Source organism: Bos indicus x Bos taurus, chromosome 6 (genome assembly GCF_003369695.1).
Source record: "Bos indicus x Bos taurus breed Angus x Brahman F1 hybrid chromosome 6, Bos_hybrid_MaternalHap_v2.0, whole genome shotgun sequence".
Classification (NCBI taxonomy): Eukaryota; Metazoa; Chordata; class Mammalia; order Artiodactyla; family Bovidae; genus Bos; species Bos indicus x Bos taurus.
In genome coordinates, this window is record NC_040081.1 from 92,134,468 (window position 1) to 92,153,393 (window position 18,926).

Below are 18,926 nucleotides of genomic sequence, written 5' to 3' on the forward strand. Positions count from 1 at the left end.
CTTAATTAAAAACGAAACAAAACAAAACAACCAAAAAGTTACCTAGGTGATATGTACAGGACGTTCCAGAGGGGACAGAATGAACAAAGGCATGGAAGTGAGAAACCAGGTATGTGTACGGGGGTGGGGGTCGGAGTCGGGGTCGGCGGGTGGGCTGTTGGCAGGGCTTTAAAGCCAGAGAGGTAGGCGGAGGCCAGAAGCGAGCTCGAGGTAGTCGTGAGAGGGTTTTATTTAAACTGGAAAGTGTTACAATTCGTGATCAGATTTGTTTTAGATAAGCCACACCATCAGCTGTGACGTAATGGAAAGGATGCTGATTTCCCACCCCACCCCCCGCCCCCGTCCCCGCACCCGCCCCCAGTCAGAATAACCTGTGCGTAGGGCTTGGGTCTGCCATTTTAAAGCTAGAAGTGTTATATAAATTTGTCGTCCTGTTAGTCGATTGAGCCTAACAGCATGGTTTGTCAGCAGGGGGAACATGGAAAGTTGCTTAATGTTCAGATTACCTTAAAACCACGCTGATCCTGCGATGAGTGAAAAAGAGTTTGTCAGTGAGTGGGACACAGCCTGGCTAATTTTTAAAAAGTCTTTACAAGGCTGGAAATGTGGTGCTGAGAGTTGGTGAGATTCTCCAGATTTTCTGCTTTTCGTATTCTCCTGGGTACTCTCACAATTTATTAAAATGATCGTTCTAAGTACGCTTGTAGAATCAAATAAATAAAAAGGAATAAAATAGTTGGAGCATCGCCAACAGGACCGCACTTTCCAGGAAGGGCAGATTTTCCCTGAAGGAGGTTGAACCGTCGAACCGGAACCACGAACACAGGCCCCTACGCAGCACGAAGGACTGACGGGAACACCGCCACGGGGCACCCTGCTGTCCGCCCTCCCCTGCCCCCCTTCTTGCCGGCTCGAAAGTCTACTTTGGTTCCCGCCCCTTTCCTCTTGCGCTTTCGAATCCCTTCCCCCTCCGCCATTTCCGGATGGGAACCCTTTGTAAATTTCTTTCACGTTGAAGCGTGGGACCAATTTCGTCAACACATTCCGGAGTGGTTAACATGGCGGCGACCGTAAGATGCTTCGGTAGAGGTAAAACAGAGGGTCAGCTGGGCTTGCGGGAAAAAATAGTTCTGGCGCGGGGTCTTCTCCGGCTGCGCAGTGCAAGCCGGACACTCCAACGTGCGGGTCTGCACTGGGGGCTTGATAAGTCTGTTAAGTCGCTCGCTCAGTCGTGTCCGACTCTTTGCGACCCCGTGGACCGTAGCCCACCAGGCTCCTCCGTCCGTGGGATTCTCCAGGCACGAATACTGGAGTGGGTTGCCATTTCCTTCTCCAGGGGATCTTCCCAACCCAGGGAAGCGGGGGGCTTGATGAACCTCTACTTTTTCTTGGCTCTAAGTTCTCCAGAGGGTCGTTGATACTCAAAAGCTACCTCATAGAGGTTTTCACTCCTTTCTGGAGCTGTCCACCCTAGGACTGAAGTGGGAGGGGGATGTACATGGACATCCTTCCAGCCGCCGTAGGGAAGGAGTCAGAGACACAGTTTTGTCTCCGATGCTGGAGATGTGGGCTGCGAGGACGGGGGAGGAAAGGAGTTAGAATCAAAGGTTATCATTCTCTCCTTGCCACGTATTCTTCTCATGGCTCTCAGGATGCCTTACTCTCTTAATTTCCTTTTTATCTCACCTGTCGTTTGTCACATTACTTTGCTGGTTCGTCTTCCTATTTCCAATCTCTTACCTTGGAATGCCTCAGCAGCCAGGATTCTCCATCCTTCAACCTCATGTCTTTGTATCTGAATTCACTCCTTTGGTGATCTCGTCCAAGTTGTGTGGTTTGACTGTTGTCTGTATCTTAATGGTTCTCAAAATTATCTACAATAAGTACTTGAACTGTAGATTTCTAAACTACTCTCTATTCTAGATCTCCAATTGTATATCTAATCAGCATCTAACTAGAATCAAACTCATTGTCATGACCTGGAGTCTTACCGTCTCATTTGATGGTAACTTCATCCTTTAAGTTGCCCAGACACAAAACCTCAGAATATTCCTGACTCCCCCCCTTTTTCCTCACACTTCACATTAAGTAGTTGGCAGATCCTTTTGGTTGTACTCTCAAAATAAATCCAGAATCTGGCGGCTTCTCACTACTTCACTGAAACGACCTTCCAGGCCATTATCACCCCTGACTTAGATTTCTCTACAATCTACCCTCAACAAGTAGTCAGATTGGTTCTTTAAGAACATAAATCAAATCACGTTGCTCCTATGATCAGAATTCTCAAAACCTCCCCATTTTTCTAAGTTTTAAGTCTTTAGAATAACCAATAGCTGTGCTGTCCATTTTGTTATCTGTGATTGAGCACTTTAAATGTGGCTAATCCGAATGAGTGTGTTAAACATGTTAGATTTTGAGGATGTGGTACCGAAAGAGGTAAAATATCTCTAATTTTTTTATATTAAAAACATGTTGAAATAATATTTTGGCTATTGGTTGTAATAAAATGTTAATTTTTATTATTAATTAACTTTTTTTTTTACCCTTTTAAAAATTGTGGCTATTAGAAAATTATTCCTGTGGCTTACATTATATCTCTGTTTGACAGCACTGACCTAGGGTCTTCCATGTCATTTGGTGCCTGCCTTCTCCTCCCTCCACTCACCCAGTTTACCACCCTGAGCTCTTTTTTCTCTTCTTTACTCATTGTACTCACAGCAGCTTCTTTGTTCCATAAACACACCAAAAACATTCCTTTGTTGGGAGGACTTTTTCTCTCAAGTGGAATGGGCCTGGAACACTTTTTCTAGGTATTTGCATTACTGACTTTCTCAATTGTTTCAAGCCTTTGCTCAAATGTCACCTTTTTAAAAGGGCCTACCTTAACCTTCTTATTTAAAATTACAACTAACTTTCCCCTTGATTCTCAATTCCTTTTACCCAGAGGGTTTTCCACTGAAGTGCAAAAGTGAAAGACTTGCTCATTTGTCTCCACTCTTTGTGACCCCATGGACTGTAGCCTGCCAGGCTCCTCTGTCCATGGGATTCTCCAGGCAAAAATACTGGAGTGGGTAATCATTCCCTTCTTGAGGAGATCTTCCTGACCCAGCAATTGAACTCAGGTCTCCTGTATTGCAGGCAGATTCTTTACTGTCTGAGCCACTAGGGAAGCCTCAGGGTTTCCCATTACCACTACCATATTATGTTTATTAGTATTGCTTCTCCTTATTATGATGTAAGCTCCATGAGCAAAAGGATTTTGTTCGTTTTGTTTATGAAATACTTAAAGCAGTGCTAGCACATTGTTTCATTGGCATAATTATTGTCCAATAAATGATGAATGAATACATGGATCTTCAACAAAATGCCACTCCTCTTTCATACGTTGTAAATTCAAGCTAGTTTTAGAAAAGGCAGAGGGACTAGAGATCAAATTGCCAACATTTGCTGGATTGTTGAAAAAGCAAGAGAGTTCCAGAAAAACATCTATTTCTGCTTTATTGACTATGCCAAAGCCTTTGACTGTGTGGATCACAATAAACTGTGGAAAATTCTGAAAGAGATGGGAATACCAGACCACCTGACCTGCCTCTTGAGAAACCTATATGCAGGTCAGGAAGCAACAGTTAGAACTGGACATGGAACAACAGACTGGTTCCAAATAGGAAAAGGAGTATGTCAAGGCTGTATATTGTCACCCTGCTTATTTAACTTATATACAGAGTACATCATGAGAAACGGTGAGTTGCAGGAAGCACAAGCTGGAATCAAGATTGCCGGGAGAAATATCAATAACCTCACATATGCAGATGACACCACCCTTATGGCAGAAAGTGAAGAAGAACTAAAGAGTCTCTTGATGAAAGTGAAAGAGGAGAGTGAAAAAGTTGGCTTAAAAGTCAACATTCAGAAAACTAAGATCATGGCATCTGGTCCCATCACTTCCTGGCAAATAGATGGGTAAACAGTGTCGGACTTTATTTTTTTGGGCTCCCAAATCACTGCAGATGGTGATTACAGCCATGAAATTAAAAGATGCTTACACCTTGGAAGGAAAGTTATGACCAACCTAGATAGCATATTCAAAAGCAGAGACATTACTTTGTCAACAAAGGTCCGTCTAGTCAAGGCTATGGTTTTTCCTGTGGTCATGTATGGATGTGAGAGTTGGATTATAAAGAAAGCTGAGTGCCAAAGAATTGATGCTTTTGAACTGTGGTGTTGGAGAAGACTCTTGAAAGTCCCTTGGACTGCAAGGAGATTTAACCAGTCCATCGTAAAGGAAATCAGTCCTGGGTGTTCATTGGAAGGACTGATGTTGAAGCTGAAATTCTAGTACTTTGGCTACCTCATGCGAAGAGCTGACTCATTTGAAAAGACCCTGATGTTGGGAAAGATTGAAGGCAGGAGGAGAAGGGGACGACAGAGGATGAGATGGTTAGATGGCATCACCCACTCAATGGACACGAGCTTGGGTAAATGCCGGTAGTTGGTGATGGACAGGGAGTCCTGATGTGCTGCAGTTCAAGGTGTCACAAAGAGTTGGACACGACTGAGCGACTGAACTGAACTGAATGAATAATGCTTAAAGTAATTTGAATCCAGGTTTTGCTCTCATTAGTTCACATTTCCTTCTTTCGTTAAAGAGATATTTATTGTGTTTTCATTTGAAAAAACACTGGGTTTTGTGTTAGAAACACAATAGTGAACAAGTTATATACATTCTTTGGCCATGGTGCTTATCTATTGAGAAGCAGACATTAACTGGATTGTTCTTTCCATAATTACAGATGTCCTAAGTGCTGTGAAGGAAAAGTACAAGTTGTAAGAGTGCATGTGAGAAACCTTAGTCGATTCTGAGCCTTTAGGGAAGACTTTTCTGAAGGAATAAGCTTAAGTAGAGTCCCTGAAAGATCACTCGGTAGTTATGAATTAGCTTTGGGAAGTGGGGATTGCAAAGTAGTAGACGAGAATGTCACAGAAGGAGGGAAGATTATGTTTGAAAGTCTGAAGGTTGTAGAAAACTCGGTGTGTTCAAGTAACTCAAAGGAGGCAGTGTATTTGAAGTGCAGAAAGCCTAAGAGAGTGGTGTTAGATGAAGCTGCCTAGATAGGTTAGAGGTAGCTCACGGAGGACCTTGTTAAGTATTTACTTTATTTGAAGAAGCATCCAAGTGTTGTAAGGATATGTGATTTCATTTTTAAGTCATCCCTCTTAGTAGGAGGAGGGAAAGAAATGAAGAGGGCCAAAGACAGAATAGTTTGGAGTCTGTTGCAGTGTTTCATGTAGTAGATGATGGTGGCCTGCACTGGTGCTTATGGTGGGAAGGCAAGGACTAGATGAATGAGATCTCCTGGGGAAAACAAGGATTATAGAGTTAGGTTGAGAAGTCCTGGGGATCTCTAACCTTTCAGTATCCTGTGTAAGAAAATCAGCTAGCAAAGGTGATGGATTAATTTCCATCTTATTGCTGTGGGGTAGGGGTGGGGATGACTTTTGAGAATGAATGCAGATTTAGTTAGGTTCGTAAGTAGTGCAGGAAATTCGGAGAGCATCTGCTTTCTCTGAAGTAGCAAGTGAGGTTTTCTGCTGAGAGGAAAAGAAATATATTAAAGGAATATAATAAAACACTACAGATAGATAAACTGATTACAGAGGAATTGAAAATACAGATATGTTCTAATAGTGCTGTTTCTCTGTTGTTCAGTCACTAAGTTGTGTCCAGCTCTTTTCCAACCGCATGTACTGGGGCCCGCCAGGCCCCTCTGTCTATGGGATTTCCCAGGCAAGAATACTAGAGTGGATCGCCATTTCCTTCTGCAGGGGATCTTCCTGACCCAGGGATCAAACCCATGTTTCCTGCATTGGCAGGAGAACCATCAGGGAAATCAACAATGCTATTTAAGTAGTGTTTTTGTAGTTTGGTTTTTTCCTTAGTCTGAGGCAGTTTGATACCTGTTGAAAATTTTAATTTCTGGTTGTCATGACTGGGGATTCTTGAAAGTAGTGTTGATTATTTTATAGCAGGTTGCAATTGATGCAAGAGAATTATTATTATTTTGAGGATCCTGCCAAGGTTGTCGGGTTTTTGCTTAACACAGTTAGAATTATTTTTTTGAAGTGTTTGCCAAATCGTAAGTGGATAATTGCTCTTCCTTCACTTACCATATGTGATTTTTCAAGATAGCTGGCTTTAAAAATGTGGGGGATCTCCTCCTAGACAGTTGCGTACCAGCATAGCCCACTCAATTTGAGATTCTGAAGGGCAGGAACTGGATCTCATTAGTCTATTTCTCTTTTTTTCCCCTACCCATTAAAGCCCTTTGTGCCACAAAGAATTCCCAGTAATAAACAGGTCTCCTAGACTGTCTCAGATGTCATTTCCATACACTCATAGAATTCACAGTTTAGGTGGTTTTCCTGTACTTGTTGCTTTGTTGTGGGATATTAGAGATGAAATTGAGTTGTTAGGCATGTGATGCCATTTGAGCTAATAATGAGGGGAAGGCCAGGGCAAGATCTGGAGCTGGTCCATCCCAGTCAAATATCACATTAAATGTAAAGACCCTAAGGCAGGAGTTAACCTGAGGGACTGGAGGGATTCAGGGATCTGAAAGAAGGATCAGAGTGAGGAGGTTAGAGAGGGGTTTGGAGTAATAGGCAGGGACAAGCTCACATAGGGGCTGATAGACCACAGTGAGGACGTGGGCGCTCCTCTGCAAGCACAGCGCTCTGCACTTGGAGGCGTAACTCATGAAATGAATTCATTTGATGTGTAGACAGGTCTCTAGTTTACATGCTCTCAGTTTGTTGAATGGATTTTAAGATTCTGGATTTTAATAGTCATTTTACATGAAAACTTAGTTGTGGAGCGCCAATTTAAAAAATGGAGTTTAAGTGAATTCAGCAGAAGATATAGATGATCAAACATGAAAGCATACTCAACCTAACTCTTAAGGAAATGCAGATTAATACAACTCCATATACCATCTTTCTTCTGCTAGATTGACAAAAGACCAAAACATTTGGTGACAGACTGTGTTGGCATGAGTGTACGGAAATAGGTAGCCTTTTCATTGTTGGTGACTATGTGCATGGCACTGTTATTGCAGAGAGCGGTGTTTATCAGAATTGCAAATGCTCATATCTTTTGACCCAGCACATTTCCATCTTGAAATTTATCCTGTGAAATACTTACTTGTGTGCAAAATGGTATTTGTACAAGGTCATTCCCTGCAGGATTGTTGATAATAGCAAAATATTGTAAATGACCTAATGGCTGGTCACTGATTAAATCATGATACAACCCCACAGTGTCATACTTTGCAGCTCTAAAAACATAGTCTTTATGAAGTGATGTGAAATTATTGCTGTAATATTTTCATATGAATGTACCGTTATGAAAGGTATACATGAGATTATATATATGTGTGTAGATATATATACATCTCTTATAAATAGGCGTGTATGTCTATATCTGCTTGTGAAAATGGGCTCTATCTAATACCTTTACATGAAAAAGCAAGGTGTAGGACAGTGAGTGGGCTTCCCAGGTGGCTCAGTGGTCAAAAATCCACCTGCCAGTGTAGGAGATGCAGGAGACATGTGTTTGATCCCTGGGTCGAGAAGATCCCCTGGAGGGAAGAAATGGCAACCCACTCTAGTATTCTTGCCTGGAGAATCCCATGGACAGAGGAGCCTGGGGAGCTATGGTCCATGGGGCTGCAAAGAGTTGGATATGACTGAGCACGCACACAGACCTGTGACGGGCCATCTGACTACTCCTTAAGCAGGGCTGTAAAATGATATCTTACTGTGGTTGAAATTAATATTTACCTGCTTGCTAATGAGACTGTACATTTTTCCATATAATAATTCATCGTTTGTATTTCCTTTTCAGTTAGAAATCGATTCATCTCTTTTGTTTATTTTTCAGTTGGGTTGATCTTACATATTCTGGGTGTTAATTCTTAGGCCAGTGTGTGTGTTACTAGTCTCCCAGTTTTTGGCTTGTCTTTTCATTTTCAAGTATCTTTTGATAAACAAGTGTTCTTTTTTAAAAATTTATTTATTTTAATTGAAGGCTAATTACTTTGCAATATTGTGGTGGTTTTTGCCATACGTTGACATGAATCAGCCTTGGGTATACATGTGTTCCCCATCCTGAACCCCCCCTCCCACCTCCCTCCCCATCCCATCCCTCAGGGTCATCCCAGTGCACCAGCCCTGAGCACCCTGTCTCATGCATCGAACCTGGACTGGCGATCTATTTCACATATGATAATATACATGTTTCAGTGCTATTCCTCTCAAATCATCCCACCCTCATCTTCTCACACAGAGCCTAAAAGCTGTTATTTACATCTGTGTCTCTTTTGCTGTTTCATATATAGGATCATCATTACCATCTTTCTAAATTCCATATATATGCATCAGTGTACTGTATTGGTGTTTTTCTTTCTGACTTACTTCACTCTGTATAATAGGATCCAGATAAACAAGTGTCCTTAACACTAACAGAGTCACTTTTTAGTGCTTTTGGGTTTTGTTTGTGAAATTGTTCCCTCCTCAAAGGTTGTAAAGATTACTTTCCTATATTCTGGAAGTCTTTTAAATTTTGCCACTCACATATAAGTCCTTAGTCCATCTAGATTTGATTGTGTGTGTATGGTATGAGATAGGGATGTAAATACACTCTTCCCTATTGATAATCACTTGTCTTAGCGCCACTTATTGCATTCTTTGCCCAGTGATTTGCGATAACATGTCTATCATATTTCCATATCCATATGTGCGTAGGTCTGTTGCTGGGCTGTTTATTGTTTCGTTAGTCTGTTTTTCTATACTTGTACCAATACCAAAGTGCCCTAATTACCATAGCTTCATACCAAGTCTTAACTTCTGGTAAGGCAGTTCCCTTCAATTTGTTCTTATCCTTCAGAAGTAATTGGGCAACTTGAATGCATTATCTGTGTGAAATTAAATAAATAAAATTTAAGAAAAGTTCAGGATACATATACATAATCCATAAAGATAGAGCTAACGTATTCTGTTGAGTCCAAACTAGATTCAGTTAAAAATAAATGAGGACGCAGATCTTCAATTAGATTTGTTTACTTGGCTTTCATTTCAAGAAGAGCAGTTTCCATTTTTACACTTTTTAAAGATTGTGGTTAACAGTCACAAAATCTGGAATATTTTTGTTTTAGAAAACATGGAGAATGTAAAAACTATGAATATAATGATGAATATTAATATTTTATATGTTTTTTCTTTTAAGTCTTGATACGTCATCAAAGGTGTAGTCTTGCCACGGTGACTTCTCAGACGTCTCTTTATCCTTGTTGCATATACGTTCCAGTTCCCAACAGACATTTTGCAGCCGCTGCAAAGTAAGTATTTTATATCTTGGTTATTTCGTCTGCTACCATTTCAGTCTTTGATTAGAAAACATTGTGCTTGGTTCTTTAAAGATGTACAAGGACATATAGTTGTAAAAGTTTAACATCTCTGCTTCTTTGCCTGATAGTTCTGAAGGAGAGATATGACTAATTATAATAATACTTCATATGTATTGAACACTGACATTCAGTAACTAACTTAATCTCTACAGCAACTTTTTGAGGAAACCATTGTTATTATGCTCTTTTTTAGAGGCGGAGAGCAAGGCACCAGTAGATTATTGTAACTTGCCCAGGGTCACAGAGCTAGTAAGTGTCAGAGCTAGGATTTTGTGACATAAGAAGTGTTTAAATTGGTCTCTGCCACCAAATCCTGTCTCACAGGTCCTAAAATCCTTGTGATCTCCTGAGCCATAGGGGTGCTGCTGCTAAGTCGCTTCAGTCGTGTCCGACTCTGTGCGACCCCATAGACGGCAGCCCACCAGGCTCCACCGTCCCTGGGATATTCCAGGCAAGAACACTGGAGTGGGTTGCCATTTCCTTCTCCAATGCATGAAACTGAAAAGTGAAAGTGAAGTCGCTCAGTCGTGTCCGACTTTTAGCGACCGCATGGACTGCAGCCCACCAGGCTTCTCCGTCCATGGATTTTCCAGGCAAGAGTACTGGAGTGGGGTGCCATCACCTTCGGAGAGCAGTTTTCAAAAATACCTGGCCTTTGGCCCAGTTCCTGATACAGAGTTCCTAAAACCCTTAATATTTCCTGGGTCATAGGCATGTCTCTTTGTCTAGTCAGGCATCTCTTGGTGGCCTCCTGAAGGGGGACTGGTCACTATAAAGACCAAGCTAAGATTAGAAGCTTGGAACTTCCAGCCCTGCCTTCCATCCTCCAGGGAGGAGAGAGGGGGCTAGAGATTGAATTCATAATTGATCATGCCTCCATGATGAAGCCTCCATAAAAATCCCAGAGCTGTGGGGTTTGGAGAGCTTGTGGGTTGCCAAACTCCTCCAGCTTAGTGCATCTGGTGCTTCATCCAGATAGATGGTGTCAGAACCGTGTTGAATTGCCAGCTGTCTGGCTCGTATTGGGTAACTGGAGGTTGTGAGGGACATATCCACACATTTAGTGTCAGAATTGTTGTGAGTAGAGGAAAACAGTTTCATATCTAACTATACTCTCTGTGTGCATCTTACTTCCTTGTTTCTAACTGGAGATTGTTTCAGATGGAGCTTTCAGTATTTTTCTTTTAATTGAGATTAAAATCAACATATAAAATTATGTTAGTTTCAGGTATGTGACATAATGATTTTTTTTTAATTTTTTTATTGAAGGATAATTGCTTTACAGAATTTTGTTGTTTTCTGTAAAACCTCAACATGAATCAGCCATTGGTATACATATATCTCCTCCCTTTTGAACCTCCCTCCCATCTCCCTCCTCTTCCCACCCCTCTAGGTTGATACAGAGCCCCTGTTTGAGTTTCCTGAGCCATACAGCACATTCCTGTTGGCTGTCTATTTTACATGTGGTAATGTAGGTTTCCACGTTACTCTTTCCATACATCTCACCCTCTCTTCGGAGAAGGTAATAATGGCACCCCACTCCAGTACTCTTGCCTGGAAAATCCTGTGGACGGAGGAGCCTGGTAGGCTGCAGTCCATGGGGTTGCTAAGAGTCGAATATGACTGAGCGACTTCACTTTGACTTTTCACTTTCATGCATTGGAGAAGGAAATGGCAACCCACTCCAGTGTTCTTGCCTGGAGAATCCCAGGGATGGTGGAGCCTGGTGGGCTGCTGTCTATGGGGTCGCACAGAGTTGGACACGACTGAAGTGACTTAGCAGCAGCAGCAGCAGCACCCTCTCTTCCCCTCTCTCCATGTCAGTAAATCTGTTCTCTATGTTTCTCCACTACTGTTCTGTAAATAAATTCTTCAGTATTATTTTTCTAGATTCTGTATATATGCAATAGAATACAATATTTATCTTTCTCTTTCTGACTCACTTCACTCTGTATAATAAGTTCTAGGTTCATCCACCTCATCAAAACTGACTCAAATGCGTTCCTTTTTGACATAATGATTTAATGTTTGTCTATACTGGGAAATACTCACCACAAGAAGTCTAGTTAACATCCATCACCATACAGAGTTACAGATTTTTTTTCCTTGTGATGAGAACTTTAGAGATTTACTCTCAGATCAGATCAGTCGCTCAGTCGCGTCCGACTCTTTGTGACCCCATGAATCGCAGCACGCCAGGCCTCCCTGTCCATCACCAACTCCCGGAGTTCACTCAGACTCATGTCCATCGAGTCAGTGATGCCATCCAGCCATCTCATCCTCTGTCGTCCCATTCTCCTCCTGCCCCCAATCCCTCCCAGCATCAGGGTCTTTTCCAGTGAATCAACTCTTCGCATGAGGTGGCCAGAGTACTGGAGTTTCAGCTTTAGCATCATTCCTTCCCAAGAAATCCCAGGGCTGATCTTCAGAATGGACTGGTTGGATCTCCTTGCAGTCCAAGGGACTCTCAAGAGTCTTCTCCAACACTACAGTTCAAAAGCATCAATTCTTTGGCACTCAGCCTTCTTCACAGTCCAACTCTTACATCCATACATGACCACAGGAAAAACCATAGACTTGACTAGACGAACCTTTGTTGGCAAAGTAATGTCTCTGCTTTTCAATATGCTATCTAGGTTGGTCATAACTTTGCTTCCAAGGAGTAAGCATCTTTTAATTTCATGGCTGCAGTCACCATCTGTAGTGATTTTGGAGCCCAGAAAAATAAAGTCTTGACACTGTTTCCACTGTTTCCCCATCTATTTCCCATGAAGTGGTGGGACCAGATGCCATGATCTTCATTTTCTGAATGTTGAGCTTTAAGCCAACTTTTTCACTCTCCACTTTGACTTTCATCAAGAGGCTTTTTAGTTCCTCTTCACTTTCTGCCATAAGGTTGGTGTCATCTGCATATCTGAGGTTACTGATATTTCTCCTGGCAATCTTGATTCCAGCTTGTGCTTCTTCCAGTCCAGCGTTTCTCATGATGTACTCTGCATATAAGTTAAATAAGCAGGGTGACAATATACAGCCTTGACGAACTCCTTTTCCTATTTGGAACCAGTTTGTTGTTCCATGTCCAGTTCTGACTGTTGCTTCCTGACCTGCATACAAATTTCTCAAGAGGCAGATCAGGTGGTCTGGTATTCCCATCTCTTGAAGAATTTTCCACAGTTTATTGTGATTTACTCTCAGCAACTTTCAAATATACATTATAGTATTATTACATTATAGTCCATTATTACATTATATAATTTTACATTGTAGTATTATTAATTATAGTCACCGTGTTGTACATTACATCCCCATGACTTATTTTATGACTGGAAGTTTGTACCTTTTGACCACTTCACCTGTTTCACTTATACCCCACTCCCTGCCCTGGCTCTGGCAGCCGAAATCTGTTTTCTGCATCTGTAAGTTTGTTTTTTTTTCTTTTAAGGTTATACATATATGTGAAATCACATGGTATTTGTTTTTCTGTCTGACTTAGTTCACTTAATATAAGAGAAAGGTCTATCTGTGTTTCACGAATGGCAAGATTTCATTCTTTTTATGGCTGAATAATATTCCTCTGTGTGTGTGTGTGTGTATGTGTGTGTATATGACATTTTCTTTATGTATCCTTCCATTAGTGGACTCTTAGATTGCTTCCATGTCTTGGTTATTGTATATATGGCTACAGTGAACATGGGTATAATATTTTATTGGGTCTGTGTTCCATAATTTTACTTAATCATTCCCCTATTGATATACATTTATCTTTCCAAAAGACATGTCTTTTGCTATTATAAATGATCCTGCATTGAAGGGTCATGTACATAGAACTTGTCAAGTATTATGAATATTTGTAGTATGAACTCAGAAATAGAATTGAATCAAAAGTTGTGTGCATTTATAATTTTCATAGGTAATACCAAGTTGCCTTCATAGAGATCCTGTATACAGTGTAGTCAAAATTTTTGAACTTCGCCAATTTGATAGGTAATAAATAGTCACATCATGGCTTTAATTTTTATTTTATTATTATTATTGAGGTTGTTTGTCTTTTTTTATCTGTTTAAGAACCATTTATGCTTTCTTTACTGTGAGTTTTCTGTTTATATCCTATTCTCAGTTTTTTGCTGGTGATTAGTAGAAGGTCTTTATAAATTAGCACATATCTGCACTATAACTTTAATATGTTTTAACTGTTATAGTGGAGGAATGGACCAGGTGCTATGTGCTCACAGATGAAAAGTCATTTAATTCTTCCTAGAGGAGAATACGGCAGGAAGTATTTGAGCTGAGTCTTTAAAGATAGATAGGATTTTGCAGGGAAATTGTGAGAAAGGTATTTCAGTGGTGCAGAGGCACGAAAGTAAATGACATGAATACAGGATGAAGAAAGAGGAGGCAGAAATGTTACTAGAAAGGAGACTTCCTTTGAGTCTGAATAGTACGTGGGTTCTTTTTGGTTGAGAATTTGAAAGAGTATTGGTTGTACCAACTTACATCCCTACGTAGTAGTGAGTAACAGTGCCCTAACTTGTAACAACTCTGGAGATAGTCAGTCTTTATTTGTGTTTCTTCATTATATATCTGATTTGTACATTTTGCCCATTTTTCTTTTGAGCTGTTTGTCTTTTTTCTTTCTGTTTTGTGGAAGTATTTGTTTGTTAGCAACATAGCTTATTTTGAGAATATTTTTTCTTTAAATGTTATTTTCTTTTATAGAAATTTTTCATTTTATGTCTTCCTCATATTCTATTTCAGTACAACTTTAAAAGAGTTTTCCCTCACCTAAAAACTGTAGCATATGAAATATGCATGTTAAAAAATGTTAAAATGTTTAGTGTTAAAAATTTTTTTTTTTTTTTTTTTTACTGTTAATTAAAAAAAAAAACTATGAAAACTTATTATGGTGAGCGGAGACTACTCTCCCTCACGTTGTGTGGCTTCTCTGTGGAGCACAGGCTCTCGGTGCTCAGGCTTCAGTAGCTGCCCCACGTGTGCTCAGCAGTGTGGTGCACAGGCTTTATTGCTCCGTGGTATGTGGAGTCTTTTCAGACCAAGGATTGAAGTCATGTTTCCTGCATTGGCGGGCAAGAATTCTTGTCCACTGAGCCACCAGGAAAGTCCTAGCTGTGGTTTTAGTTTTTAATTTATTGGCTTTATAATATCCTAAAAAATAGTTTTTTCCTGGCTAATTTTTTATCATGGATCTGAGACAGGGTAGAGGAGCTTGAACTTACTCTTCTCTTCTGTCTTGTCACTCTGAATTTCCTCTCTTCTCCATGGTTTGCCAGTGATGTCTCTGACTCTGGTTCTGCTTCTCTCTTGACAATAGATTCTTTTCCTTGCTTCTTTGGTTGCATCTCAGAATTTTTTATTGACCGCTGGATACTTTGTGTAGAATAGTTGAGGCTAAAATATATAATATTTATGACTGGAAAGGGACACACCTCTTCTGGCAAATGTTGTGTCAGTCCCATCAGAAACTGAGCAGGGGACTGGTTTTGTCATTGCTGTGGTTACCACAGCAGCATCAGATTTCCGGACTGTTACCTTGTGCTCAGGGTGAAGGCTGGGTTGCTGGAAGGTTTTTCCCCTCAGGGTTCCTGTTCCGTGCTCAGTGTTGAGCCTTGGCTGTGCAGCTACGCCTCAGAAGGGGGCTGCTCTCCGTACTCTGGCTTCTCTCCTAGTAGAAGACTGCTGTTGCTTATTGCTCAGCGCTTGTTAGGCTGGTGATGGGTATGGACGGGATTCTCAGTTTCCAAAGCCAGCCTTTGTCTTGAGCAGGCCAGTGTTGTTGGTCCTTGGGGATTGTTTTCTCCATATTTCTCTCCTCTCCCCCCATGGCCTACATCTATCGAAGGTCTTGTGCCACAGTGTCTGGGCCCTTCCGGAGCTTTATCGGTAGAGGATATCGCGATCAGGACTGTGTGCAACCCTCCCTTAAGGATAGAAGTTTTAGTATTTTTTTCATCTTTCTAGTGTTTTCTTCGTCTTTCATTTCCCTACACATTTCCTTTCTTTCATTTACCTGTGCCCTAGAGCGGCAGTCCCCCACCTTTTTGGACCAGGGACTGGTTTCGTGGAAGAGTTTTTCCATGGACCGACCGTTTGGGGTGGGGATGTTGGTTGCAGGGTGATTCAAGTGCATTACATTTATCGTGCACTTTATTTCTGCTATTACGTCAGCTCCACCTCAGATCATCAGGCTGTAGATCCCAGAAAGCTGGGTCCCCTGCCCTCAAGGGCTTCAGGGTTGCTTGTCTTTCCTGCAGCAGTGGCTGCTCTTCTCTGTGCTGCACCCTTGAAGGAGGCTCTCTATCTCCTGGCCTATTCCAGTCTTTCCTAGCAGGACCTGGTGGAGGTCTGAGGACCAGTGAGCGTGAACTTCCTTTGTGTCTGGATCTCTCGGGTTTATACTGTCACACTAGCACTAAAAGTTTAGCTGAGTTTTTTTTTTCTTCTTCTTACCTGCCTCCTTACCTTCCTTCTTACCTGCCTTCCTCTCATTCTCTGCTCTAGGCAAGACCCTCCTGGCTGTACACATGTGGAGTAGGGGGTGTGGGAAGATTTTAGACCTACTTGGTTGCCCTGCTGTCATCAGCTCTGTGATGGGTTCAAGAAAAGTTGTGATTCTGTCTGCCTGTCATTGTTAATGCTCTTTCCAGCTTTTATTTGTATCAACTAGGTTTTATTCTGTCAGTTTTTACACTGTAAGTGTAAGCAGTACTTACGCATTTTGTTTAATGACTAAACCAGCATCAGAGATGTTAGTGAATTTATTTATGTGATTACACTGAGAAATAAGAATTCCAGACATTTGCATTCCATTAATAGTTATATGCCTTAGGCATTTTCTCTTTAGTTCTGTTTAGTTTGACTGAGGTTGTGTGTCCCCTACTCTCACCCTGATTCCTCAAATTAAAGACTTATTCAGCCTTAAAAAGACTTGGATCTCTAGGGTCACAGATCTTCAAGGATCTTGAAATGAACTTTATTATAGTACTGATTTTTTTTTGTCTTGTTTTATTTGGTTAAGACCATGGAATTGTTTTTCCTTTCATTGTCTTGGAGTTAGGAGACAGGAGAAGCAGGGAGAAAGTTATTATCTGACTGCAGTCTCTTGTGACTCATTTAGTCTGCATGGTTTAGTTACCCAGGTAACTGCAGCTAGACTGTGTTTTCTCTAGCTCAGACTACCAGGTGTTTCTCCCTCACCTTCCCCCAAACCTTTCTAATACAATTATTTTACTCCCTGATAACATAGTTTTTACGTTCTCTGGATAGGACCTTACATACTGAATAAACAACAGAGTTCTTCTGGATGTGATTCTTATGAATAGACACACCTTTTGGAGGGTCAGGGACAACAGCAGGTGGTGGGTTTGTAAAATTGATTATTATTGACAGATTTTAGTCAGTTGCAGTTTTTTTTTTTTTTAATTTTGGAAGAAAGTGTTTCCCTAGAATCCTATTTGCTCTATGTTAAATGATGTTGTAGGCTTCCCTGGTGGCTCAGTGGTAGAGAATCCGCCTGCCAGTGCAGGAGATGCAGGTTTGATCCCTGGGTTGGGATGATCCCCTGGGGAGAAATAAATGGCAACCCACTTCAGTATTCTTGCCTGGAAAATCCCATGGACAGAGGAGCCTGGTGGGCAACAGTCCATGGGGTTGCAAAAGAGTTAGACACAACTTAGCACTAAACAACAATGATGTTTTACTTTATTTATTTTTACAAGTATTCATTTGTAACTCAACAATATTTTCATTGAACCATCTCAAACCATTCAAAACACCATCTCAAATTTTGTGAAACAAGGTCCAAAGCATAAATAAGTAAACTGCTGTATACCCAGCTCAATCTCTTTATGTTCCTGACTTGTATCAGGTTTTGCAAATATTAATTTAAAAATCACATTTTAGTCTCTGGGAACTTCGTATTACTAATTGTAAATTAGATGGATAGGTTCAGTCATGATGAAGAATTTAGTGGTGAAATCAGTATTTATGTAAAGTAAATCTGTGGGTTATAGCTACAATTTTTATTCATTTGTTTATTTTAGATAGTTTATTACTAAAACAGGCTCTCTAGTCTCCTTCCCCTATTGGCCACTCTACTCTTTTACTAAATATAAAGTGTGATTTCTTCAGTTTGGAAGGTTTCAGGATTTTGTGGTGTACTTCCACATAGTACTGAGGCACGTTGCATCCACCCACTCAGGCACCTACTTACACTTGTCGGCAGTCCAGGAGGGCACCTGTGTCCCATTAAAAATGAGTGTTGTCATTATCTGCTATTCTGTCAAATTGCTCATTAGCTGGGAGGATACTATTATTAGTTGTAGTAATAAGGATTCATTGAGTGCTGTAAATGAGCATGGAATTATATGTTGAATTGGTTTTTGAGGTTTTTTTTTTTTTAAATATCATTTTATTGTCATCCATTTCTTTTGCATAAATTTTATAGGACCTCTTACTAAGTTTTCTATTGCTGCCATAGCAAATTACCACAGACCTTGTGGCTTAAAGCAGCTCAAGTTTATCATCTTGCAGTTCTGTAGGTCAGAATTCTGATAAGGATCTCACTAGACTAAAATTAAGGAGCTGTCAGAGTTTCGGTCCTTTCGAAAGGCTCGAGAGGAGAATCTGTTTCCTTGCCATTTCCAGCTTCAAGAGCTACCCATATTCCTTAGCTCGTGGCTCCCCCTTCCTCCATCTTCAAAGCTAGGAATGGCATATTGGGTCCATCTCATGCTCAGATTTCTCCTTCCCATTGCTTTGAGATGAGGATGAAAAAGGAGAAGGTTTCTCTGCTTTCAGGAATTGTGTGATTAGATTGGGCCCACCTAAATAGTGCAGCATCCTCTCAAGGTAATCACTTTGGAAAGTCCTTTTTGCTGTGCAGATGTGGCCATATTTGGGAAGCTGTAATCCTGTCTACCACAGAACCCAGACGTCTTTCTAGAATAGTATTTCCCTAATTTAAAGCGTTTATGGTTAAAAGATTAAAGGTGTGATTGGAATTAATGCTGAGAAAGTGTATCATATCACCTCTACTTCTGTCTTCTTAGCTTCAAACTCTTACCTGCAATTACCTGTGGAACACATTTTCTTAGATTTTTTGTAAGCGCTTTGTTGGTGTTTGTTATGTAACAAACCACCCTGAGATTATCATTGCCCACATGTCTGTGAGCTGATCTGAGCTAGGTTTGTATAGGTGTCTCTGATGACCTTGGCTGGGCTTGCTGTGCCTCTGTGAATCTGCAGGTCAGCTGAGAGTTGTCTAATCTAGCCTGAGGCTCTGTGGAGCCAGCACTGTTGTTCACTTGTCTCTCATCCTCCCACCTTTGGGCTAGCCCAGGCCTGTGCTTATGAAAATGGCAGAAAGACAAACTTATAAATGGAAACAGATGTAGCCTCTTAAGGCCTAAGCTTAGAGCATAGAATCTGTCAGTTTTGCTTTATTCTATT

General features: G+C 40.9%; 1 protein-coding gene across 1 annotated transcript in view; it reads left to right on the top strand.

The window, feature by feature from the left end:
- Nucleotides 1-347: 347 nt before the first annotated feature.
- MRPL1 (mitochondrial ribosomal protein L1) overlaps nt 348-18,926 on the top strand; it is a 71,466-nt gene continuing 52,887 nt past the window's right edge. Inside the window, exons 1-2 of the mRNA XM_027544842.1 lie at nt 348-1,089; nt 9,281-9,392. Coding sequence (XP_027400643.1) covers nt 1,059-1,089; nt 9,281-9,392 — 143 coding nt within the window. The 5' untranslated portion in view covers nt 348-1,058. The remainder of the gene's footprint in view (nt 1,090-9,280; nt 9,393-18,926) is intronic.